The sequence below is a fragment of the Marmota flaviventris genome, chromosome 16 (assembly GCF_047511675.1).
Source record: "Marmota flaviventris isolate mMarFla1 chromosome 16, mMarFla1.hap1, whole genome shotgun sequence".
Classification (NCBI taxonomy): Eukaryota; Metazoa; Chordata; class Mammalia; order Rodentia; family Sciuridae; genus Marmota; species Marmota flaviventris.
Genome location: NC_092513.1, coordinates 40,387,692 through 40,415,400, shown reverse-complemented (window position 1 = coordinate 40,415,400; position 27,709 = coordinate 40,387,692). Strand labels below are relative to the sequence as shown.

At 33.3% G+C, this 27,709-nt stretch overlaps 1 protein-coding gene across 2 annotated transcripts; it reads right to left on the bottom strand.

Annotated features, from left to right (window-relative positions):
* Positions 1-1,022: 1,022 nt before the first annotated feature.
* Positions 1,023-27,709, bottom strand: Dsc1 (desmocollin 1). Of its 2 annotated transcripts, none has more exons than XM_027935724.2 (16): positions 27,647-27,709; positions 25,142-25,226; positions 23,635-23,837; positions 21,952-22,071; positions 20,961-21,116; positions 18,318-18,462; positions 16,095-16,261; positions 14,735-14,869; positions 13,871-14,056; positions 12,602-12,864; positions 12,111-12,253; positions 5,845-6,057; positions 4,929-5,171; positions 3,052-3,173; positions 2,076-2,324; positions 1,023-1,220 (listed from the first exon to the last, which is right to left on the bottom strand). In XM_027935724.2, the coding sequence occupies exons 1-16, from the start codon at positions 27,707-27,709 to the stop codon at positions 1,023-1,025; spliced, it is 2,691 nt and encodes an 896-aa protein (XP_027791525.2). The 2 variants fall into 2 exon arrangements, with proteins under 2 accessions (XP_027791525.2, XP_027791526.2); XM_027935725.2 differs by lacking the exon at positions 1,023-1,220 and adding an exon at positions 1,315-1,350.

Below are 27,709 nucleotides of genomic sequence, written 5' to 3'. Positions count from 1 at the left end.
CAATATGAATGCCAATTCAATTTTTGGCATGTTCAAAGTGCTAAGCCCTGTCAATCAGAGCTACAGCCTAATGCTTTCAGGGCTTGTACAAATAATTGAAGATGCGAGGTGGGAGCTGCAGAGATTGTGGGTCTGTGTCAAACTACATTACAAGTGTTATTGCCAAGGCATTCGTACAGTTTTTTAAGCCAAGAGTCTATCTGATGGACAAATGGAACATATTTGTGAGTTGAAGTCAACCCATGGGCATCAGGTTTGATAGTCATTCATAGAAATCCTCTCCTATTCTCCTTGACAAATCTCTGCAACTCAAGTTGCTGTGAGTTGTCCTGTTCTATGTCTTTCCAACAATCCTAGAATCTGTAGGAACCTTATGACGCCTCAATATGAACTAGATCCAAGCCCTAAGCCCTAAAGGCTCCCAAAGAAGACAGAGCTAGAAACAGCACCTCTGAGGGGTGGAAAGTATGGAGAAAGGAGCTTTTATACCCAACAGAAGGCTGCACCTGAGAACATTTTAAAATCCTTCTTAAACCAGTCAGGTAGAAAGAAAGCAATTCTCTGGCACTAGAGAAAATATTCATAAAAACATAATTCTCCCCAAGATGTTAAAGAAAGTATTTAATTTGTACAGCTAAAAAAAAAAAGTCATTTCTGATTAGCCTCCACAATACCCAACTTTCCCACATAGTCTTCCATAGCACACAAAGTAGCATAAGTTTTCAAATACCATGGAAGATGCCAGAATGCACACAGTGCAGTCCCAAAGGGGCCGTATATACATGCATGTAAAAGAAAATAAACAATGAAAACTTTATGTCTAGAGAATATGAAAGTTCTATCAGACAAGGAGAATTTAGGGGAGCCTCATAGTTACAGTACCCTTGTCTATGAGACTTGAAGTTTGTCTCCAATAAACAAAATAATTAGCAGATGCTGCTATCAGTTTACATTCAATAAATTCTTACAAATGTATCGGTAGATGTTACTCCATTAAAAAAAAAAAAAAAAAAAAAAAACATTTATTTCTGTACACATGTCTTTGCCAATGTCCTAAATTTGGGTTCCAGGTGATCTAGAAACTCCAGCCCTTCTTCTTCCTGCCGATCGCTGCAGCACCCTACTGAGCCGGCCATAGAGCCTTTGCCTTCATAATTGTAAGAACGAACGTAATCTTCAGAATGTTTGTGTTCCTCATCTTGTCCGCACAGGTACACCTTCTGTTTCGAGAAAGAGCACATTTTATTATTATGTTTTTAAAAACACCTAAACATATTAGCAGAAAAATGATGTCTTTGATTTACCTTTTACTGTTTAATTTTTAATCAGAGTGTGTCCTCTAATGGATTCCTACATATAAAAAATGCACATGATTGGTCTGTATTCTATTCATTTTTAAAATATAGCAAATAAATAAATGTTCCCAGTGAACACATTTATAAAATTAAGGTTTTATATACAATACATGACTTAAAACTTCCCATTTGAAAATAAATGTGTGTAGTAGAAATTTACCTCTGTAGCCTTTTCACATATATGGGGAAAACCAATATAGGCTAGGATTCTTAGAATACACTATTGTAGTATAATAGCGTCATATATTGTACTGGCTAATATCAACCTGTACTGACTAATCTGAACACAAAACAATCAAAGTAATGAAATAAAACCCAGAATACAAGTTCAACAATCTACCCGGTTTATTTTGATAGCCAGGACTTCATAACTATATGCAGAACTCAAATATACTGAAATTATTGATAATTTATGATCTGTTGTTTATAACACATATTTCATTCTAGATTTTTTTTCCGGTAATTTTTAGGAAAGAAGGTTTCAGTCTTAAATATACCAACATATGTCACTCCTAGATAAAGTCTTGTAAGCTGTATTTTTAAAATTTTCAGATCTTTTGCTTTGAGGTTTGGACCTGACATCCATCTATATGACAATTCCTTCAACATTAGAAAAGTGATATGTTCCAGGTGTATGAGGAGCAAAATTTGGGGGAAATACTGGGTCATAAATGATGTCTAACTTTCATGTCACGTGAACTTGAAGACATTGAGACTTACTTCACCAAGCCGAGGTTGGGTGAAACTCTGCCAGTCCGTGTACGCATATCTGCCGGTGTCTACACCTCCCTGCCCTACTCCCTTGCTGGACTCCAAGGTGTGATGGCCTTTGTTGGAATCCAAAGTGTAGCCTCCTTTGACCATCTCAAAACTTTGCTGCGTTTTGATTCCCTGGCCACCAAGAGTACCAACTGACATGCTTGTGTCACAAATGTTGGATGTCTGTGTGGGGATCCTAATATTCGCTTCCTAAAAAATAAAGTGAGAGTTATAAGATGAATCCAACTGAAACTCACGGTTCACTTTCATTTCAAATTTCTCACCACAGACATAGCTCTTACTTTCTGTGCCCTAGTGGCCCCAAATCAGGATTACAGCAATAGCCACATCATAGGTGTTATGGTGTAAATTGAGTCCCTAAAACCTCACATGGAGAGGTCCTTACCTCCAGGACCTAGAATGTAACCTTAGATAGAAATAGAGTCATTGTAGATGCAATTGCTTAAGTGAAGATGCAGTTATACCAGATTAGGGGAGTCCTTAATCTGATATGGCCAATGTCCTTAGAAAAAGGGAGGTTTGGGTATAGGCACATGCCCAGGGAGAATGTCATGTCAACATTTGTGCTGCCATAAGACAAGGAATTGGAAGAAGCTAGGACAGATACCTGAACAGGTCCTTCCCTAGTGCCTTGAGAGGGAACATGACCCTACCAACACCTTTGTCTCTGATTTGTAGCCTCCGAAACAGTGAGACAAAAGTTTCTATTGTTTAAGTCACTCAATTTGCTATGCAGTCCTTTGAAACTAATTCAACAGACTCCTGAAGTTTAAAGGAATGAAAACATGGCACTTGGAATTCTGCTTGGCTTAGTGCTCCATAAATATTACTGGTTATTATTGTTGCCATTATTACTAATCATCACACTGCGTCACTGGATCACCACACAATTCAAGGGAAGTTAAATCCAATTTACCGTCACTTCTTCTCCAGGTCCTTCAGTATTGGATACAATTAAATTTTGCTGTGCTACATCTTCTGGAAAACATTTCTTTACTGTCCTCTTGGTAGTAACACAGAAACATGTAAACATAATACCTAAAAAAAAGGAAAAGATTGAAGTAAAATAGTATTTTTTAATCCAGTATACACTAAATAATTTGATTATCAGACTGTTTTGAAGTTTCTTTGCACAACTTTTAAAAATGTATTCCACAAATTGAGGTCACTTCTGGTCATAAAATTTAAAGCAGAATATTTGTAAAATGCACTCATCTATACAATCTCTGTCTTAGAGTAATAATACCTCTTTTCCTAGGTCCAAAAATATGTATCTCTTACATTCTCTATATTTAAAAAAAATGGGGCTGGGGATGTGGCTCAAGCGGTAGCGCGCTCGCCTGGCATGCGTGCGGCCCGGGTTCAATCCTCAGCACCACATACCAACAAAGATGTTGTGTCCGCCAATAACTAAAAAATAAATATTAAAAAAAATTCTCTCTCTCTCTCTCTCTCTCTCTCTCTCTCTCTCTCTCTCTCCCCCCTCTCTCTTTAAAAAAAAATGACTTTATTTGAGCTTTAAGATAGTATTATTGGTATTTGAAGTGATACAGAACACACTTAACAGACTTACAACAACAAAACAAAGAATTTAGACATAAATATAAACAAGACAATAACATAAAACCAGTGTCTGGTTTTGAAAGTGTATATTAACTAATCCAGTGTTATGAGGAACATCCAGTTTATCCTGAAACTCAAATTCAAATGAATTAGGACACAGTAAAGGCTATGGGACAAGTTTGTAAATGCAATTGTTCTTTGTAGTGGAGAGACAGAAGCTGAAGTCTGAGAAAGGTTGCCATTAGTTTTGTGTCTTCAAACAATGATTTGTAATGGTTAGACCTGTGGCTCAGTGGCAGAGCACTTGGTTAGCATGCATGAGGCCCTGGGTTCATTCTCCAATACTTAAAAAAAATGTAGAATGCAAAATCTAAGTTTCCTTTGCTTGCATTATGTCCCCTTAGTGGCCCAACATATGATCATTTTTTTTTTCACTCATTGGGGTCTTCTTATGATATGTACTAAATCACTTTATTACTAGTATGAAACATAAATATCTAGAATTTTAGAACTACCTTATCTTCTTGTATTTATGTATTCTCTATGTAAATGTGACTACTGCTTGGAAGACTGTATTTTATATGGGAGGGAATCTTAGTAATTTTATCCAACTTCTACATTTTACATATGAAAAAAATGAGTTCAAAGAAGAAGAAACGTGAAACATTATTGAAGAACTGAGGCTCCTGCCTCTGGCATTTACTTTAAAAATTTCAATCTACTCTTATTGGTATGTTTTTCTTTTGACTTAGAGAACATGTATCAAAGGTTATACAGATAATTAATTTGAAGAATCGTCATATTATCTTTTTTCTAAATGGCCATGATTTGAATTAAGCATCCTCCAAAGGCTATGCATTAAATTTTTGGCCCTCCAGCTCATAGTGCTATTAGGAGATGGTGGAATCTTTAAGATGTGGGGCCCAGAGGGAGGAAATCCAGTCATTGGGAGTGACCTTGAAGGGGATATGAAGACTCTGGCCTCTTCCTGACTTCTTTACTTCGTGGCTACCACTAGGCAAGCAGCTTTGTTCCAGCACATGTTCCACAGCACAGGCCCAAAAGCAACAGAGCCCGTTGACCATGGACTGAAACCTCTGAAACTATGAGCCAAAATAAACCTTTCTTCATTATAAATTGTTACCTTTGGTGATTTTGTTATAGTAATGGAAAATCAACAGAAACATTAGGTAAAACATGGGTTAACAAATTCTATATGATAATACTTACACAATAATAATGCAGAACCCAACACCATGGCAAGAATAGCCCATTTTCCAAGTATAACATTTCCTGGTTTAATATCTCTCTCATCTTTAATAGCCATTCTACAGTCAGATGGAGTTGTGCAGTCACATATTCTCACTGACAACACATGTTTTGCAGACAAACCATGTCTGTCTTGTATTTGGATAGGCACAGAATAATAGTTGTAATCAAGATTTTGCTTTGCACGAAGAACACCTTGTTTACCTAGGGAGGAAAAGGTAGAAATAATATATATTGATATGACCTTTCCATAACAATATTATTCCTACTTGGTATCCTTGGGAATGGAGGTGGGTATATTTGAAATAAAACTCTAATGTTTCTTCCTTATTGGTTTATTTTTTAAATGGTGTATTATCATTATATATAAAAGTAGAATTTACTGTGATATGTTCATAGATGTACATGACATAGTTTAGCTAATTTCATTCTGCTCTCCTCCTTTTTCTCAAACTTTCTCCCCCCCACATTCTTCAGCTTCTCCACTGTTCTTAATTGTTCATTTTTCTTTCTTAAAAATTATTTTGATTTCACAGTAACCCAGAAAATCAAATTTCATTTTATTTTGTGCTCACATTAGATTAACATAAACTTAACATGTTATTCAAGTGATCATTTAAAATGTATTCATAAATTTTCTTAGGAGATTTACAATAAGAAACTAAGTATAACATATATATATATATATATATATATATATATATATATATATATATATATATATATATATATATAAAAGCAAAGTATTCTCCTTTTTTAGGATCTACAAGATAATCTCCTAAAATTAACATGTTTATTATGAGAAACTGAGGTGAAAATCAAGACCATTTGCCATCTCAAACCACTACTGGGTACAAAATTTAGCACAATTCTTTACCATTCTTTGATTCTATAGTCCAAAGTTTGTTGGTAGAATTATCCAGAAAGAATTGAAAAGGTGGACCATTATCAGGCCCATCGTCATCTTCAGGTTCCAGAAGAGCATAATCTTTATCATGCTTACAAATTGTCACATCTTTTTCAATTTTTGGTGGATGATCATTAAAATCTTCCAAAAGAACTACGAGTGTTCCAGTGCAAGATCGGCCAACTAGGAGAGATTTTAAAAATAAGTTATGAAAACTTAAGAAATATATTTATTTTCAACAATTTATGTAATATACAGTTGACATCTGCTTTCATTTATCTTCCCAAATCTCAGACACTATTAATACAAACTAGTGACACTCTTCTTAGAAGACTGGTGGCTGGATCAGATGATCTTTTCAGGTGCTTTTTTAAAACTAAAAGGTGTGAGATTCCAATGTCATTACAGAAACACCTGTTGAAAATAAAATTGATTTCGTACACTTGTTTTATAAAAAAATATATTCACCCTTAGAATAAAAATACTTTACATTTTGTCATAAATTATCTTCTCAGGATTTTCTCCTTTTCTACATTTATTCTTTGCTCAAAACTTGTAAAACTTCACATTAAAACCTCTAGGTGCTTTATTTCCTCTCTGCTTTGGTACTTTCTGTCGCTTCTACCAGGAATATTTTTCTCCTCTTCCTGGTAAACCCTATTATGGTTATTAGTATTATTGTCTGTGCTGGGGCTTTGAACCCAGGGCTTCATGCACACAAAGCATGTGCTACCTTTGAGCTATATCTCCAGTCCAATCCAGTTATCTTTAAGAATCTACTAAAATGTCACTGCCTCATGAAACCTGTGACTTCTACAGACAACGATGTCACAACCCCCTGTTTTTCTCAGAACACTTTGCTCCTGCCTTGAATGACACACTAAATATTGATCACGTAACACGGTGAGTCACCTTCATCTTGAGAGCCCAGTATTTCTTGGCTCACTATAGCTGAATGTTACCACATCAGACATAGTTTTTATACTTTGAAAAAAAATAATTGAATAATTCAGAAAAATGAGTGTGTACTTTCACTCTAATTCAATCAATATAATATTGTTAATAGAGACTCTCACTCAACTGTTGATTACCACCATTACTGTCCTAATGTTTCACACATAAATCTTAAGAAATGTGTCTAATTAAAACATTCTCCATACTAGGTGCTTTGGTACATGCCTGTAATCCCAGTGGCTTGGGAGGCTAAAGCAGGAGGATCATGAGTTTAAAGCCAGCCTCAGCAACTTAGCAAGGCCCTAAGCAACTTAGCAAGACTGTGTCTCAAAATAAAAAGTAAAAAGGGCTGGGGATTGTGGTTTAGGGGTTCAATCCTTAGTACAAGAAAAAAAATACACACACACACACACATACACGTATATACTGGATGCTCACTGCATATATAAATTTATATATATATATCCCATAATTTGTGTCACTGAATATATAAACTGATACATATATATACAAATATATATATATATATATATATATATATATATATATATATATATATATAAAATGCTATAATTTGAGTTTGAACATGTTTAAAAACATGTTCAATTCTATAATTTGTGAAAAGATTATAAACTTCCAAAAATGGTATGAGTTTGGAATTGAAACAAAAAAATTATCCAATTTCTCATACTTTTTACATTGAATGCTATAAAGTCTACCATAAATCATATCAAATATAATCCATTTTTTTTCTTAGTTTGAAATAACATCTAAGTAATATCATGTTTTATATTTCAAGGAAATATTTTTTTGTTAAATAATGACAACAAAACTTATTTATTCAATATGACCTTAAACTTATGAATGCTATAAAATAACTACTATATATATATATGCTATATGTAAATATATATATATATATATATTTAAAGTAATCTTGCTGAAACAAGTTTCAAAATATCCAAAAATAAAAGAGAGAGATACTATTAGGGAAAAATACCTACAATGGCATATAAATATGTTAAGGCTACCAGAAAATTATAAATAAATCTGAATATGAGTAACAACTTCAAAATCAGCAAACTAATAAGAATAAAAAAGAGTAATGTAAAAAAGAAGCTTTTCTAAAGTTAAAAAAATGTAGTAACAGACATTACACATGAGTTGATGTGTACTGATTTACCTTTTACATTTAAAAAAAAAACAGCCTTTCTCTTTATGGAGAAATAAAGAGCACAATTTAAAAAGCTAATAAAAATACGGCAACCATAGGAAAACAAATCAAGATTCACTTAATCCTATATTCAAGTAACATTTATTACATGACATCATTTGCTATCATGGTCTGTTTTAAACATGCTGGTGAAAACAGAATAAAAGATGCTTGGGAATTGTTTAAATGGATGTCCGTCAAAGACAGAACTACAAAAAGTCAAAACCAAAACAATCAAAGTGCCTTATCCCTAGGAAATAGACCAAAAATAAGTAACTGACAATCGTCAAATATCATGAAAAGGTAAATAACTACATTTGTCTACCTTGAAAGGACAGAATTAAATGACAAGTATCAGTCAGAAAGGGACATCACAGAGTCAGAGCTGCTAAGTACATGTGGACTATGTAAAATTCAAACTGATAATGCTTCAATAAGAGGGTCTCTGGAAGCCATAGTTCTTCAGTGCTACTTAAATGTTTTCATTAACTGGAAGCTCACTGCATCATGAGCCAGCCTGGGAAGCATATATGGAGTGTTTTAATTAATTGTTGGAAAAATTTCAGGTTCTTCCTTCTTAATCTATCACCCCAGATGTGGACAACTATAAAAATGATACATAATGCAGTTAAATGATAATATAATATAGAATGGTAATGTAACAATTATAATATAATTATATTGTTAATTCATATAATATATATAAGTTCTAGATGATTTCCAACCTATTTAAATAGATTGTGTCAAGTTCATTGAAATATTTACAGAACTGAAGCCACAAATACCTCCTATTAATTTCCACATGACAACCCTTCTACATTTGCTATTTTAGGAAAATTATATTTACAGAATCCCAAAATACATTATAAATTTTTGAACTCAATTTTCTACATTGGAGCCAGTTGTTGTTCCAAATGCAAAACATGCCCCTGAAATTGTGTAGCTTTTGGTAATGAACTTCATAACATAGGCCTAGAGATTCAAAGGGCCCTCAAACAATGAGGAATGAGACATTTTGGTATCTGCATTGAATAATCTATGCCAAATTCTATGCTAGATGCTAGATGAAAGAATGTTTATAAAAAGGGCAGTGGAGAAGTCTTTATTAAAAATGGAGCTCATCATTATTATAATTTAGAGAAAGAATATACATGGAAACAATGAAAGTACCTTGTTCAAAGTAAAGACACATCATATGTGATAATTAGCATATTAGTCTCACTGCAGGAATGTGAAAAGGTATTAAGAACAGACCAAAGATTAGTGGGCACGATCATAGAAGTTGTTATTGCCATTCACTTTAAGACTTTAATGGACCTGAATTTAAAGTAGGAGGGGCAACAGTATTCTAGGTGGAAAACATATAGAATAGTGTTTTCTAGATTGATAACCAGGGAAATCAGCCTAACAAAGAGGATGCACACTAGAAATACAAGAACATGAACTTGATTCTAAGAAAACTATAAGAATAACTAGGTCATCATTCAGAAATACTTGTGAGCTTCAAAACAAAATCCTTGCTATATATATAAGCATATGTTTATATATTATATTTATATAATTCATATCTTATATAGTGTTTATATATGTTCATATGTAAATATAGATAGATAGACAGATTAAAGTTCAAAGGAGCAAAATCTTTCATATTGCCACATGATTTTTCTATTACTGAGGTTAACTATGACCCTGGGAGGTAGATTAATGTAAACTTTTAATTTCCTTGTACAATGTTCAATAAACCGTGCTTTTTAGCTCCAAAGAGCAAAGTTAATTTTTTATACTTTATTCTGCATAATTTTTTCCTATGATTCCTACTTTCCATGGCAACTTGCCTGGTACTTAGAACCTGATAGAAGAATAAATGAGTAAATAGGACTCCCTGTTTGTCATTATTGTGTTCCTGAACCACTTAGATTTCATTTTTACTCACAAAAGAAGAGTAAATCATCCAAAATTATAGAGTAATAGTAAATTAACAACATTTATTAGGGAAGGTTTTCCCCATTCTTTAGCAGGTCTTTTCCCAAAAAAAATTGCATTTAAAAATTATATTAAGAATATGTGTATTATTCCTAATCTCACTCCGGTCAGAATGGCAATCATCAATAATCAACAATAAATGTTGGAGAAGATGTGGGGGTTCACTCATGCATTGCTGGTGGAACTGCAAATTGGTGCAACTACTCTAGAAAGCAGTATGGAGATTCCTCAGAAACCTTGGAATGGAATGACTATTTTGACCCAGTTATCCCATTCCTAGGTTTATACCCAAAGGACTTAAAATCAGCATACTACAGTGATGCAGCTATATCAATGTTTTATAGCAGCTCAATTCACAATAGCTAAACTATAGAACCAACCTAGGTGCCCTTCAACAGATGAATGAATAAAGAAATTGCGGTATATATACACTATGGAATATTACTCAGTCTTAAAAAGGAATGAAATTATGGTATTTGCCAGTAAATGAATGGAACTGGAGAACATCATGCTAAGCAAAATAAGCCAATTCCAAAGAATCAAAGGCTGAATGTTTTCTTCAATATGCGAATACTAATTCACAATGAGCAGGCAGGGCTAGGGAAGAATAGAGGTACTTTGGATTAGAAAGATGGGAGTGAAGGGCATGGGGAGTATGGGGGTAGGAATGATAATAGAATGAATTAGACATTATTACTCTATGTGTATATATGATTAAACAACCAGTGTAACTCTACTTCATGTATAACCAGTAGAATAATAAGCTACACTCCATTTATGTATGATGTGTCAAAATGCATTCTGCTGTCATGTATAACTAATTAGAAAAAAATTTAAAACATAAAAAAATTCAAAAAAGTATGTGAATGAGAAGTATCAAGAGGAAAGAAAGATCATATGCAGGTGATTCATTCATCATATTCACATTTAGGGTTTCTTTCAAAGGCAATTTCAGATTTTTGAAGCCCAAATATTTTAGCTCACAAAAATTGTTCTTTAGCTTGGTCAGCACACTAATTAGAGTGTGCAACATGGTATTTGTACACCAAGGGCCACAGACTGAAATAAGGCTAGATGGGGCAGATTTATGTCTGAGTCAGCTCCCCTTCTCCATATAAACTGCAAGCACCTAGCATCCCCGTTAGTTTAAACCTTTTATGTCTCTCTTAGTAGATATGGCTTTTGTTTTATGTCAACAAGAAAAAAAAATCAGTAGGGTATAATAGCTGAGAAAACAGCATATTTTATGTAGATGAAAACAGTGGAAACCTTCTTGGGTCAGGAAGATAGTCAAAAGAATTGGCTATGTCAGAAAAGCTGAAGTTCATTATTATTTGTGAAATTTTTTCCTCTAATGAGTAAATATATAATTGCCATGATGAAGTAAATTAGCATAACTTCTATTTATATTTTTGGCACTTTTAATATTTATTTTGTGTATTTCTATGATATATACAATACATTAGCATAGTAGTATATGTATACAAATAAAACATTAGCAAACACTTTGCAACATATTTACAAACATAATGAAATTGATTTATTGATATAAGTTCAAAAAGGGTTAAAGATCATTACAGTATTTGAAGGATGCTCTTTACAGATTAGTTCTTAGAATTAACCTTAGAGATTACAAACCATAGCTTTTTATCCCTTCTTTAGGAAAGAGGATAAATGATTTGTTCTCCATTAAGAAAAGCTCAGAACAAACCTATCTGGAACTTAACTGTTTTAGGAGGGTTGAAACTATTTAGCATGTTCAAATCATAATAATCTAAACCTGCATTTCTGAAAAAAAAAAAAAAAGAGAGTTCCTTGAATAGGCCACTGTTTCCTCAGAACTTAGACTGATCATTTATTCCCTTGTAGCTCTGCATAACTGATGCTTGGGAGCCTGAACTGGTTAGACTCCAATCATAACACAAACATTGCTCTTTTTTTTTTTTTTTTTGCAGTATGCCTTATGATTACATTAATGCAAACATGGCTTGCATTAACTTTTGATCCAGAAATGAACAGATTCCACCCAAAGTTTTCTTAGAAACATACCCTACTTTTATATTTATTTCTAGAAAATGGCACTTACCTGCATCTCTTGCCACCACTGAAACATTGTACTGGTTGTTTTTTACAAATTTCGATTCTCTATCTAGTACTTTTACAGTCCTCAAATCTCCAGTGTGTTCATTGATTTCAAACCAGTTATCTTCATCTCCCAACTTCTGATACCTAATTTTCAGAAATCAATATATAAAGGATGACACCCAATAGCAGACATAATCTTACAATTTGTCATTTTGAAAAATACATAGAACTTTCCTAAATTTGCAATCCATTTACATCCCACCAGACTAGCACCATGGTGCATTCCTGTGATCCCTACAACTCAGGAGACTGACACAAAGAAGATCACATGTTCCAGGCCAGCCAAGGCAAATTAGATGGTGTCTCAAAATAAAATAAAAAGGGCTGGGGATGCAGCTCAGCAGCACAGTGTCCCTGGGTTCCATCCCCCAGTACCAGAAAAGAATTTTAGATTTCAATAAAAATGAAGGAACTTTTTGAAAGGTACCTTACCTTAAGCCTTCACCACTGCGTGTTTCTGGGTCCAGTGCTTTGTATCCAAGGAGTTCCTTACCAGCTGGAAGGCCATCTTTACTCTGAATAATTTTCACTGGTGGCTCGCATTCAGGGCCCTCATCACTGTCTTTGATTTTAACAGTCACAGTTGTAGTACACATTGAGGGAGGAGTTTGCGAGTTTGCTGCTTTAGTGAATTCTGCTTCATTAAGTACACCGATTTGCAAAACAACTTGGCGATTGAGTTCATAGTTCAATGGCTATTCAGTAAACATAACTTTAATCAGTCAGTATATACACAACATGGACTTATGATTTTGATTCCCAAGTTTTAACATAAAGAGAATAACATTTTCACATTTAAAATGTTACCAAAAGTTGTTGCTAATACAAAAACTAATAATTAGCTTTCCAAAATAATAAATGCTGTCCAACACAAAATTGTTGTTTTTGACTCAACCAATGTTTCTTCTTACTTTTCTTTTAGAAGACCCTACCTTCATTTTATATTAAATATTGAAATATGAATAGAAATGCAGAAGAAATGTTTGAAAAAATTCAGATTATGTCATTACCTATCATATGAAATAATAATGATACATGAAATTCTTCCAGGCTAATGTATAAAATAATTTGATGAGATTTGGCTACCATGTAAAAGATGTCATTGTATTACTTAGCAGCATCTTTTTAAAGAATATGAAATTTAGGTCTGTTTAGTTTATAATCAAAGTGCTCAATTCTAAACTGAAGAATCAGAAACACTCTTGAAATAAAAGTTAAATGATAAAAAATAGAAAAAGAGAAATCTAGAAGAACAAAAAGAGAAAGAAAATGCAATATAATAATTAAAGGTCATTTTATGGGAATCTTATCAGGAAAACAATTTCTACATAAAGATTCTGGGAATATCTGTTGTCTTTTAGAAATTTATGATGGAAAATAACGATGCAAGAGGTTGGTGAGGTTATGGATAGAAGGGCTCAGAAAGGAACCAGGTGAGTAACTAAGATTAATTCTAAGGCAAATATCTGATAAAATATTCAATATTTCTCTGCCTTGATTTTCCTCATATGTAGAGCAATGAGTTTTATGCCTGACATGACTTTCCTCTAAGAAAATAAATGAGGGTAAAATAATAATAGGAAAGATTTCAGTACCACACTGCAAAATTCTAGTCATATACATAAGGAAATATTAATTATTTTTATCAGCACAAAAGCTTAAGTTTGAATGCCTTAAAACATGGTTATTTTATTAATTTACCTTGACCACACACAAGATTCCTTCATTTGTATTTGGATCTGTGCTAATTTTGAAGTTTCCATTCTCGTTTCCCTGTAGGATTGTGTACACAGCCTTTGAGTGAGGCGTATTGGCCAAATCTAGGTCATGTACTTTCATCCGTAAAATCACCACGTCGATTCTATTTTCTTCTACTTCTGTAAAATACTGAAAAGCAAGCCTTTTTAAATTAGAAATCTATAGCTTTTACAATATGGTCTTATACTCTAAAATTCATATTTAAAGAAAAAGAGATATGGAATGTATACCCATTTGTTGGGAAATAACTTACAAGTTTAATTCATAGCTTACTTATTTTCTCCTAAATATAAGATATACATATATCTATCATATATATGCATAAATATCATCTATATCTGTTTTTATATTTATGTCTATATATCTTACATTGTTTACTGGGAAAGTTTGCTCAAAAGTGACAGTCTGTGTTAAGTAGTGAGTCCAGCAGAAGAGATAAAGCTAAACCATTTTTCATCTTAGAACTTGAAATGTAAAGACTCTTCTATTTCTTCACCTTATAAAAAAAATTAAATCCAAGCAATCTGATCCTGGAGCTTAGCAACCAAGAAAATGTTGAACACATGAGCCACCTCAAGGGTGGAAAAGCTCTTGGGTAGCCACAAGCATGGTTATTTCCACAGCCTCCAGAAATGACTGGTACTTCAATTGTTTTTACAAAAATCATATTTTTCTCTCTATTATTTGTAAGTGGCAACTATTTAAGTCAAAATGCATGATCTCCCAGAGCTACCAAGTTCCATATTTGTCTTTTTTTTTTTGAAAACGTAAATGCATCCAGATAAATGAATACAGAGATACACTCACAGAAGTTTCCGTGAAATATGGTGGATTGTCATTTTCATCCTCCAGGGAAATAGTAATTGTTCCTGTATTAAATAAGCCAAAAGGTTGACCTCCCATGTCTCGCACTTCCATTACTAACTTGTAAGTATCACATTTCTGAAAAAAAGGAAAAGGGTACAATGATGAACACTTCTATTTCCTCTAACTTACAATTGTCAGAACTACTCTTTCTGCTGTTATTATTTTACAAATATTTTGCAAATATTCATGTTTAAATTTTACACTCTCATACACTTTTTTATTTATTTTGATGCAAATAATTGAACTCAGAGCCTTGCACATGCTAAGCATGTGTTTTACCACTGAGGTATTATCTTAACCCTTAATACAGTTTTTAAAAGGACACCATAATATAAAAACAAGAGACTGTCCAATCCATACAATGGGAAGCTGATGTTTCTAATATAACATTACAAAATCTAAAGATACTTTGTTCATAATTGCCAAAACGTCAGAGAAACTTAGATGCCCTTTAGTGGGTAAATGGATAAGTAAACATATATTCAGACAATGGAATATTATTAAGTGCTAAAAAGAACTGGGTTATCAAGCCATGAAAAGATACGGAAGAAAATTATATGCAAATTATTAGGAAAGTGAAGCCAATCTGAAAAGGCCAAACACTGTATGATTCCAACTATATGACATTCTGCAAAAGGAAAAATTATGGATGCAGTAAAAAGGATCAGTAGATTTCAAGAGAGAGGAAAAGGAAAAGAGGAATTGGAGGAATACAAAAGGGCAGTGAGATCACGCTATATGATGAATGCCTGTCCCTACAGATTTGTCCCAACCCATAGAATGTACAGCACCAAGAGCGAATCCAATGGAAATGATGTACTTTGGGTGATAATGATGCGCTGATCTAGGTTCATTGATGATAGCAATGTATCTCTGTGGTGCAAGATGTTAATAGCGCAGAAGGCTATGTGTCAGGGCGGGGGATACCTGGGAACCATTTGTATTTCTATTTAATTTGCCTGTGAATCTAAAGCTGCTTTAACAAATCAAGTTTTTTAACTTTTAAAAATTACATCTATTGGAAGTCAAATGAAATTACTTTTCGTAAAACAAAAATAGAATAAACAAAACAATTTTAGCACCACCACATCACATTAGGTAAATTTGTTAGACCTTGTCTAACACCTTGTGCTTTCCCATTATCTCTGTAGAGCAAAGGGAAGTCTCCAGAGAAGCCCTAACCCTAGTCCACGGAAGAAAACTTAGGAAGGGGCCACAAGGGCCATATTGCAAATTGTCTTGAGAGTTAATTGTCAGTTTACATGTAGTTTAGTGATGGAGAAGTTGATCAATTTCTTACCTCTCTATCCAGCAGAGGTGTAGTTGTAGTGATGACACCTGTATCTGGATGTATGGAGAAATGCTTTGGATGATCAGGGATTTGTTGTAGAATTTTGAATTTCAGACGAGTATGAAGGGTTCCAGGTTCATCATTGTCTATGGCAGTCACTTGTCCCACTGAAGTTCCTGTTAGATAAATCCAATATTGTCAGAAAGTTAAAAACCCTTTTGTTTATAATATAATCAAATTATAAACAAAAGGATATTTTTAAACAAAAATAAAATTATAAACAAAAATAAAAATCAAGGCATTGCTATATTAAACTGTCTAGGAAAGAAAGAAAAGCACAAAATGATGAGTTTTACAGATAATGTGAGGAGTGTATACATGTTCTGCAAGACTTCTCCAAGCCCCATGTCTTGAACTCCAATTAAGTGGCTACTGTGATTAACAGGATTTGTATTCTACAAAAACCAGAACAGGTCCCACCCTACCCTTGGTCACAGAGCCTACACTTGTTAACCATAGTTTTAAAATTCTTTCTAAAATACTATCCCAGTTCATGGACTATTTTTGAACAAGACCTTCTTTGAATATTCTGTTTTATATCTCTATTTAATAATGCTAATGAAAGAAAAGGCACAACTTTGCATGTAACAAATGTTTTTATATTTTAATAAACAGAGTTTCTGAGTTATTAGTATATGCAAGTGATTATTAATATAAGAAAGAAATAAACATTATGCATTAGTCTGAGTAACTTTTAGACAAACTTCACAGCCCAGACATGGCTATGAAATGCTGTTTCAACAAGCCACTGATTGTGAAAGACTAATATACATACATATGTGCCTGGTCACAGAATGGAGGAGGCCATAAGAAATAACAGCATTTCTTGCTGATTCTTAAAATAAACTAGACTATATTATTATGTTCTTTGGAAGGCCTAGGTTATAATCTTGGCTTCATATAACATGAAACAAATTATTTTTTTTCAATTTGGAAAATATGCCAAGAAAAGCAATATATATGTTGTTACAAATCTGGGATTTGAAAATCGTAGGATTTTTATGCTAGGATATATTTTTGGGTCCTTGAAAATATGTTGAAACTTTATAGAGCTTCCAATTATATATTGTTTTATAAAACACTTGTGATCTCATATACATGGCAAAAACTGAGAATATAAATATTTGTCTGTTGCACATTCAGATCCAAAGTAGATTAACTAGATAGAAACTTTACATATTATTTAGCAGTCTTCTAAATGTGCATAGCAAAGTGAACCTCACAAGGTTTGCCTTTGAAAACTGTGTGATCTTATAAAACTAGAAAGTTGTACATCATTTATTCTTGAAAGTCAAGTGTTTTTAGTATTCTATAATTTTTAAAACATTAGTAAGGAATTCAATTGAAGTTGAAGTCTAGTGTTTTCCTAGAATTTCCATCCTATTAGGCACAGGTTACAAGTTTAGGATGAAATAAAGGTTAATATCCAACAGTTAATTAATAAAGAAATCAACACTGAACTGCAAAGTTTCAATAAAATGTGGTATATATAATGTGTAAAAGTCAACCTCTTTGTATTTCAAATATCAGTTAAAAAATATTCCCTGGCACCATAAAATGGGGTTTTCTATATGTTTTATTATGTCACTTTACTTTGTTACTCTTCCTGAATTGGAAAGGAAAGTTGAATTTTTCCTACATCCAGCCTTTCAAATATCCTCAGGTGAATCATAATTTAAAAAACAAACAATGAATCTATAAAATAATAACTTCTCATTTTGCTGGAAGACAAGTGGTTTGGGGTCCATTCTTAACTTCTGTTTCATAGTCATGAAGGATTCCTAGCTAGTCCCTTAGGAAACTAAGCCACCTCTCTCCACAACAGAATTTCTAAGCATACATATCTAGACCAAACTCCATTTCAACCACAGCCAACCCTACAAAGAACTGAGTCAAGAAAAGAATTATAAAGTCATGATATAAAAGGGAATGCATATGGAATAAAAGGGAATGCATATGGAATTCTATCTTATGGAAGTGCCTAAATTTACAAACTTGCTCAGAACAGTTTGAGCCTTAATAGGGATGTCATTTAACATCAATATCCAAGGAAGAATATGTATAGTCAAAAACACAAAAGAACCTGTAAATGTAATGATAAAATCAAACATTTTATCTTATAATACCAAATGTCAATTAATCTCCTTATACCCTTATAAAATATGAACTTACCAGATCGGCAATTTTCAGGCACGCTAAAAACTGTCATTTTGGTTTCAAAATATGGGGCATTATCATTATCATCTTCAACTTTGAATAACAAGGGGAGCGGATAATCTGGTGCATAGCCATCTGCAGTTGTTGCATAGCCATATACCTAAAAGGAAGAAGAACGCCTCTGGCTTGTTCTCAAATGACAACATGAAAGTAAACCTACCAGTAGGGCAAAATATGTCATTCAAAAAATAATCCACAAGTGTTTCTCTAACTAATAAATGATTCAATGGAAAGATAACACCCAGGCACGGTGCATGCCTGCCATATGGCTTCAATTCCCTTTAGGTGAGTGTGGGTTTTTTTTTTTCTCCTTTTCTCATTAGTCTCCCACCAAGTATTGTGTGTGCCAAGCACCATGGGTTCTACAGATGTTCTCTGAAATAAAGGCATGCTGTTCTATTTGTTAGAATGTATGTAGATTTCTTATCCAGATAGTCTAATAACAATTTTTTTTAAGTTTCTAAACTTTCAAAGTAATAAAAGTTAGTTAGATAGATAGAGAGAGAAAAAAAATCACAACTATCTCTGGGTGATATCTCTACTGGTTGTCATTTTTCTATCATAAACATGCATTTTTTCCTAATAAAAATGCTAATAAATGCATGCATGTATCACAAACTCCATCTCAGAGTGATATATCTTGACCTCAACTGTGAGGACTTAATGTTTTTTTCACATTCAAATTATTTTTTGCACTTTTCCTATGTGATTTGTGTGAAGTAAGCATTCAATAAATCATAGTTGTATTAAATAGATTTCCTTCACTGACAGGACCAGCTAAAGCTGCCCCAAAATCAACCATATTAACTCAATTCTTTACTACAGTGTTTCCTGATTTTCTTACTGTAAACATTTCTAAAATGGACTAGGATTCAAATCCAAGATATCAAACTCTTCTTTTTCTCAAATTAGTTTTATTAATCAGTCATCAAGTTCTCGAGAGTATTGCATTTTGTGCCTCTATCATGCATCTTCTCTTTTCTTTTAAAATGATTCCATAGCAGAATAGATGATTAAATGTATATTGCAACATACAGAATAGATAGCTCTATATTTCTTCATAAGACTGGCTTCTAATGCCATATCTTCACTTCTTATGAATATGCTGTAAAGTTAGCATGGAATTAATATGTTCTTTAATAATTATTTATTTTGCTTATGGAAATAAAAATCAAAATGGTTGTTAATGGAGTTGGGGATATAGCTTAATGGTAGAGCCCAAAGCCCTGGGTTCAATCTTCTGTACCAAAAACTAAAAATAAAAAAGGGGTTAGAAAAGAGCTTGGATAAATACTTTTTAAGCAATTGTTTTATATTATTAGAAGTAAAATGTGTTTAATCTAGGAAATTTGGGAGGGAACATAAAATTATAAAGAAATTATATCACTGTACTTAATTATGAAATACATTAAATGAAATTTATATTGCTTTAAAATGTGCAATACCTTATAGATTGCTTTAGTGGACATTCTAGGATAGGGCCCAGTCTCCTTGGTATGAATTACAAGGTCTTTAACTCTCCTATGGTCTGAGCTCTCCCAACTTTGTATTTCACATTCTTCCCTAGTGACAAACTCCAACCAGGGTTTGTTGTATTGTTGTTGATTTCTTCCTAACCACTAGATCTTTCTATGGGGTTGTAGCTTCCTGGAACATTTAGTTCTTCACTCCCTCTCCATATATTGTTACCTTCTTTCAGAGTTGCCTATATGTGATCACCAACTCTCAGTAGTCTGCAAGATATCACTCTCTGGACTACCCACATATGAGGTAAGTTTCTTTTACATAATGTCATTTAGCTAAAAACTTCTTTATACTCTCTTACAATTCAAGATAATAAGAGGTAAATCAAAATCATTCATCATCCTCCCAAAATACCACTGGGAATGTTTGCTATATATCAGATTAGGCATCAGAATGCTGAAGAGACATGTAAATTTGAAGTAAAAAAAAAAAAAGATTAATTTTTCAGAAGAGATAGAATTCTTTGGATAGGATAAGATAGAAGACTGGTAAAGTTTTTCTGGCTTACTAAGGAAATAACATGGTACCCAAGGATTTCATTACTCAAAAACAGTGAGAGAGAGAAAAGAAAAGATGCACCATGCTATGCCATGGTTTGAGGCAGCAAATGCAGTTAAAATGTATTTAAGATCACCTTGACTCCAGCCCAGGACAATTAAGTTAGAATTTCTGGGCATGGACCCAAGCATCATTTTTTTTTTTACTTTTTAAAAAAATTCTTATGTGATTTACTGCTTACAACAATAATTGAGAATAATTAAGGTATTTTGTTATAAAGAAATTTGAACTCAATACAATTTGTTGTCACTTCTCTAGAATTGTACAGAACCAAGTCTGTCCTTTAAAATGCTATCATTATATATTCTATACCTTCCCTCGCCTTTATGTCTCTTATCTACTGTCTCACTTTAGCAATAGCACTAATTTTTATTTGAAGTTTATGTTGAACATTAGTAACATTGTAAATATTAAATTAAGTATTTGATTTTTTTAATTTGTAAAAATGCAACACCAAGAATATAACTCAAGCAAAACTAAAGATATAGTTCTGAATAAATATTTCAGTAATCCTACCAAAAACTGATCATACTGCTCACGGTCAATGCTCCGAGTACAATAGATATCCCCAGTGTCTTTCTCTATGTAGAATAAATTGAAGGGCTCTTTGTCCACTCCTGGTCCACTTATGGAGTAAAAGATGGTGTAATTCTGGGCAGCATCAGATTGGATCTATAACAACAAGTGACAATTTAGGAACAGATCAAATATATTGTGATCAATACCTTCAACCTAACTTATGAGTTTATTTTGTATCACTCTCTTGCTTACTCACCTATTATTATTACTTTTATTATCTACTAAGCATTTCCCATGTTTTTCAACTTCTCATTTGCATTCTGGAATGTGCAAAGCCACAGATTCTGTCACTTATTTCACACTAAATTATTTTAATATCTGCAGAGCAACAAAATTTATGGAGTAATATGCCTTTATAATTCCTATGCACTTATTCTTATTTCTTTATAAAATATAGTACAGAGATTTTGAATTATTTGGAATGGAAAATTACATGATTAAAAATATTGTCAAAGTAATTCAACTTTGCACAATTAATTATTTAAAAACCTCAAAATTCCAAAACTGTCCATCCTTGCATCTCAGCTATGTGGAAGTGAGACAACTTTACTTAGTAAACAGAAAGTGATGATGTTTTGGAGGATAAGTGTTCAAGCAAAAGTTGAATTATGCAAACTCTCTAGGCAATCCTCTGTACATAAGCGCTTAAAAAGTCTATCATAATATTAGGTGAACCTAGATGCAAAATATGGACATAAGAAATTCAAAATGTAAAGCCTGATTCTCACTATTTAAATACAATTTCTGGAAGAAAGTAATAAAATATATTGGATCACTTCTATGTGATCGTAGCTCTGATGAATAGATGATTCTATTGCTATCAATAGTTTAAAAGTTCTGACTCAATATATTGTGCAACATTCAAATGGAAAGTTTTAACCACAAAAAAATCTTTTATACATATGAAACCAAATAAGATGAAACATACCTGCTGAACATGTTGGGGAAATGGACCTAATGAGTTCTCCATCAGCGAACAAGGAATAGGAGCCCATCTTCTCTTACTGCGCTTGAGAACTCTGTCTTTGGTATGTCTTTTCTTAGATGCCTATGTTTAATGAGAAACAAAGAAGTACAGCATTGTTTTTCATTCTTAGGAATACAATTTTCACATATACATTAGCATGGAGAAAATAAGTAAGGTCCATACCTTATGATGGATAATAACAATTAACAATATGATGGATAATCTCCAAAGAATTTTTGTTTTTCAATAATAACACACACACACACACACACTAAAACCTTAGACTCAGTATAGTCTCTCGTTCCACCTGTTTCCTGATTTAACCAGTCAACAAGCAGAAATTTATAGGCATACCCTTTATACATAAATGCTAAAATCTAGCACAGTATTTTGGGTGAATAAGAAATTTATAGGGCATTGGGAAAATATCACCTTGAGATACTGTAGACATCCCTAAAAATAGATGATCCGTTAACAAATAAAAAGAATTGATTTTAGTTCATGAAGAATGGTAAAACCCAAATTTGATCTTTTTTTTTTTTGTACCAGGGATTGAATTCAGGGGCACTCCACCACTGAGCCACATCCCCAGCCCTATTTTGTATTTTATTTAGAGACAGGGTCTCACTGAGTTGCTTAGCATCTCGCTTTTGCTGAGGCTGGCTTTGAATTTGTGACCCTCCTGCCTCAGCCTCCTGAGCTGCTAGAATTACAGGCATGCACCACCACACCGGGCTCCAAATTTTACCAATCTTACAATGTGAGCATTTTTATACCTACATAGAGATATACAACAGTGTTTGCTCAAAGTACATTTTATTTTACGTAATGTGGTGATTCTTTGCAATTTAGATTAAAAAATATTCGTAAGGCTTGATCATATTTTAAACTCAGTGAAAAGAAGTTCTTATAATTAAAATGAATTTTGCTGGGAAATACTCTTTTAAATTGAGTTACTTCTTTTTCTTTTTCTTTTTTTTTAGATCACTTATTAATGAATGATTTTATAAGACCAAAATCGTTGTGTTGAGTTGGCTTAAATGAGATGTGAATTTCCACAGCTTTCTCCCTCCTCACTCCCAGACTAATCACTGCTCTTCCTTCACTGCAAAAAAATGAGGCTCCATCCAAGACACTCATACCAATCTTCTGGCCTGATCACACCTCCACTCTCTGAAGAAAGGAACCCTGTGGGATTGTCTACTAATATGGGAGTAAGTTTTAGACCATCTCTTTTCCTCTTTCAAGAGACAAATATTCAATCCACAGTTGGTTGGGAAGGAGCCACACAGAGTGAGTGCCTCATCTCCAGGCTGCTTCACCCCTCCTCCTCCAGCTTGAGATGGGCCCCTCCCTTGTCCTTGTTCTTCAGGTGGATATCTCTTAGAGCCACACCTCAAAGCACTCACGAAAACCTTTGATCCCCTGACTTTGCTACAGATTCATTCATTGTTACACACCTGTGTAAACAGCTGTAGAACTCCTTAACAGTCTAGTATTTGTAGATATTAATTATAAATGGAAAAGACAAAAAAAAATAATTACTCAAGGAAAGTAGTTTTAATCTGAAAGGAAGTGTAGGAAACGAAGGATTCTCATAAGGACCTTAGTATATGAAGCTATTTAAATCCTTATCTAGTATACCTTTTCTTCTCTTGCCAACAGCACGATTTCTATCTCCTTTTGTTCCTGCCTCTGACTGTCTGAGAGTAAAATGGAAAACGTCTTCCCTTCAGAAGACAAAAGGAGGTCATGTGTTGTGTAGATGGAGCCATCTTCCAGAATTCTAAAGGCAGGGTCGCTGGACAGGATTTGGCTAGACGACTTGAGACACTCCTCCAGATTCACTGCAGAGAAGAAATTTCACAGCAATTTGTCAGGTGAAACAGGAATAGAACAAGTTTTACAGGAATGACAACTGAGAGTTAATGCATGAGAATCAGAAAGGGTGGTGACAGGCAAGCACCTGCTATTCTAAAATGGAGGAGCCAAAAGAATTAAATAATTAAACTAGTGGAGACAGATTTCCCATTATCCTCATGAATTAAAAAGGGAACAATTTTCCTGGTGACATTGAATCTGGTCTATTTCTTCCACTTTACCTCCTACTGACAGGTTTGTACATACATGTGGAGATGGCCCTTGACTTTATAAGGGTGCAATAGCAATACACCTTCCATGGAAACTTTACTTGAATTGTGAATTTTAATTTCTATTGTTTTCTCAGCTAGCCATATGGGATAGCACTCTCTCTCGTGATGCTGGGCAGGTGCTCTGAGCAATAGCTCTTAGTGATCCATGTGAGCAGGAAAATCAATAGCTGATCTACAGCAGATATTGCTAAGATATGATGTTTGGTAGTTTAAGTGTATTAAATGCATTTTCCAGTTCTGAGATTTTCCATTTACAATAGGGCTATGATCCCATTTTAAGTCAAGCAGCTGTGGATGATAGACAATAGATATAGATAGATCTAGAGCATACACATTCACAAATTTGTTATCTTATATCACAGATATTATAACTATATGATGTCAGTAGATTTTGCAATAAATCTTTGACAGTTAAAACTATCTTGCAACAAATCTATTGTTAAGCAATATTTCTCACTAATATTGCCAATAATCTTTTTATAATACCTTTTTGAGATTAAAGAAACTCAGCACTTAATATGTATTGATGACTACAGTGGTAAGATACCCTGAAATTTTGTTTGACTTTCACAAGCTAGTTTGTGAAGTAGGTCATATACATTTTTGGTGGATACTTGTTCATTGTTATCAACCTCAAGTCCAAATTTTATTTGGAACATTTAAATTAGGAATTATTAATTTCATCTCTAATCACTTGGCATTGACAGCAGATTAGCTGATATGAATTGAAATGTGCTTCTGGTTTTGGTGTCTTGATTTGTTTGGACTAATAAACTCTCTGATGTTTGCTAATTTTTTGGGGGCAAGAAAAGCATACCAGTAACTGTTATTTTAATTATTTTTAACCACTACAAAAAACAAGAAGACTATCTTTTATTGTATGGCCAATTTTAATGCCAAGTAGCTACTATGTGGCTTTTATCCCAAACTTCATAAAAACAGCCTGAAGCGAAATGTAGCAAGTTACAACTGTTAAATTCTCAGTATGATTTTCTTACCTTTGCCTACAAGTTTTTCGGCCTGAAGATGAGAAGGAACTTGAAGAGAAATTTTCTGACAAGCATCACAAAATAATATCAGAACCTCAAAAGAAAGAAAGAAAGAAAACCTAAGAATTGCATTTTGAAATACATTTTTACATTGCAGTTTTGTCTTATAAAAATATTTTCAATTTTGAAAGCAAATTAACCTTCGAATCCCTTCTTTTTTCATAATCATTTAAAAAATAACCAACAAAGAATGACTTTAGAGTCACCATAGTCATTGAACATCAATGGAAAATTAAGTGAACAGTTCATCTGATTCATATTGTATAAATGCAAGAAAATGTGTTATAATCCATTGACCTTATATGGAGTTTGTTGCCACTAACACCATACGTAAATGTTCTGATTATCTAGCCTGAAGAACTTATTTAACTCTAGAATTCAGTAATTACATTATCTGTACTGGTTCTCAAATCATCATTTCCACTATTTGAGGGTATATTCTCTGTTTTCAAATTACTTTTTCAGACTATCGTGGCAAAAACTTCAAAGACTAAATGATCTCAAGTCATACAATTAGTCTAAAAAGGACTATATTTCAAAATATAAAGACTTCCCTTTGGGTAAAGATTTCAAATTAAATTCAAGACATAGTTATTGTTTTAAAAATCTAGGTATTTCAAAGAAGACATATTATCTGAAAAATAAAAGTTATCCCTTTGAAGGTTTCAATAAGTCCAAAATATATTTTTCTTCTTTTCTTGGCACTTTATTTAATTTTTCTTCTATCAAAATGATTGCATTTTGATTACTTAAATAGACAGTAGATCAGTTAGATTTCCCAGAACCATATAGGTCATTTATATGATCAGATTTTCTCCAAAGACATATTTCCAGAGTTAATGGACACATTATTTGTGTAGATGAAAGAATAGATAGATATTAATATTAAAAGATATGCATTTCCTTTCCAATTCAACTCAAGTCTATGGAATATATTGCAGCAGCCTGTTCAAATAGACTGTAATTTTAAAAAGCTTTTTTAGCCAGACAATATGAAAAGCTGGAATTTTAAAAGCCATACATGTTTAAATTTGTATAACCACTTATTAAAAAAGGAGAAATTTTTACCTATTTGACTTTCTTATTTAAAGTAATGTGCTAAATTATATCCAAAGAACTTTCCAAAGATAAGGCCTTGTATTAGTAGTAATCTAAAAGTGGTCTAAATATATAAGGTGAAAAGAGCAAAATTTACATGCATATATACATATATATATATATATATATATATATATATATATATATATATACACACACACACATAACTGCATATACTTGTACATATACCATAAAAGTTTGTGCGTCTGTGTGTGTATAACATTGTTATACGATGCATCCCATTATTTTTCCCATCCTTATCTTCTTTACTTCTGGTCCTAATGCCCCACCTCAGGTTTCCCATCATTAGTGGTCTTCCAGCCTTCAAGTTGGGTCATTGACTAAGTGATTTGGAGGAGTTGTGGTCAGACACCTTTTTTGTCAGTATGGGAATCAAGTATAAATGGGCACAGAATAAATCAAAACATAAGAGGCAGGAAATAGGCCAAAAGCAAAAAAAAAAAAAGAAAGAAAAGTGTGTGAAATCCCTTGGAAATATACCACTACATTTTAGTTAATACTAACTTAAGATGGCCTCTGAGTTCATGTCTCCCCAAGCCATTACAGGATGAGAAGTTCACCATCAACCCTGCATCATACATAATTTATATGCAAAAATATTTGTCCCCATACAGCAAAACCTTCAAATTATGAAAATAAAATGTTTCCAAAATAATGAAAAAGGAAATTCTCAGTTCAGAGATGCTGGATAAGAGATATAGGAAAACTCCTCCCTTCCCATCTTAAAAAAAAAAAAAAAAAAAAAAACTCATGCAATTGCAAACTATGAAAAATTCAAGTAGAAAGAAAGAAGGCTAATGGTATTTTTAATAACTGTCACATTTTGCTTTTTTATGTTTCCTAATTAAACTGCTTGTTAACTATGAGTTCTGCCTTTCTCTTAGCTCTTCCTGTGTAAAGTAAGAAAGACCTGGAAAATTCATACCTTCACCCCAAATCCTTTTCCCATTCTTGCAGCTCAGTAGAAGGAAGCATGTTAAATACATGAGCTTATTTAAAGACAAAAGTAAAACTCAGAAACTTCTGGGCCAAATGCCTAAGGTTTGAATGTATTCCACTACTTCTTAGGAAAACATCACAACAAGACAGAACAAGAGATTCCCTTGAAAAACTTTAATATCCTGGCAGCAGGCACTGGAACCTTAAGCTAAACACGCCTCATCCTGGACCACAAGTCTCTCCACTCTTCTCTGAATTTTTCTTCATTCTACTTTTGTTTGCCCAGTCTATCTTCCCTGCCTTCCGTCCCCACCTCTTCTCTCTTTCAAGCCCTAACTAGAGGCAGGAAGCCGGTAGTGACATGCTTGAGTCCCTAATCCTCGGGTTGTTACTCACCAGAAGAGAGAAAAGGAGCTGCTTACAGAAGATGCTCCCTGGGGCAGCGGAGGCCACAGCCAT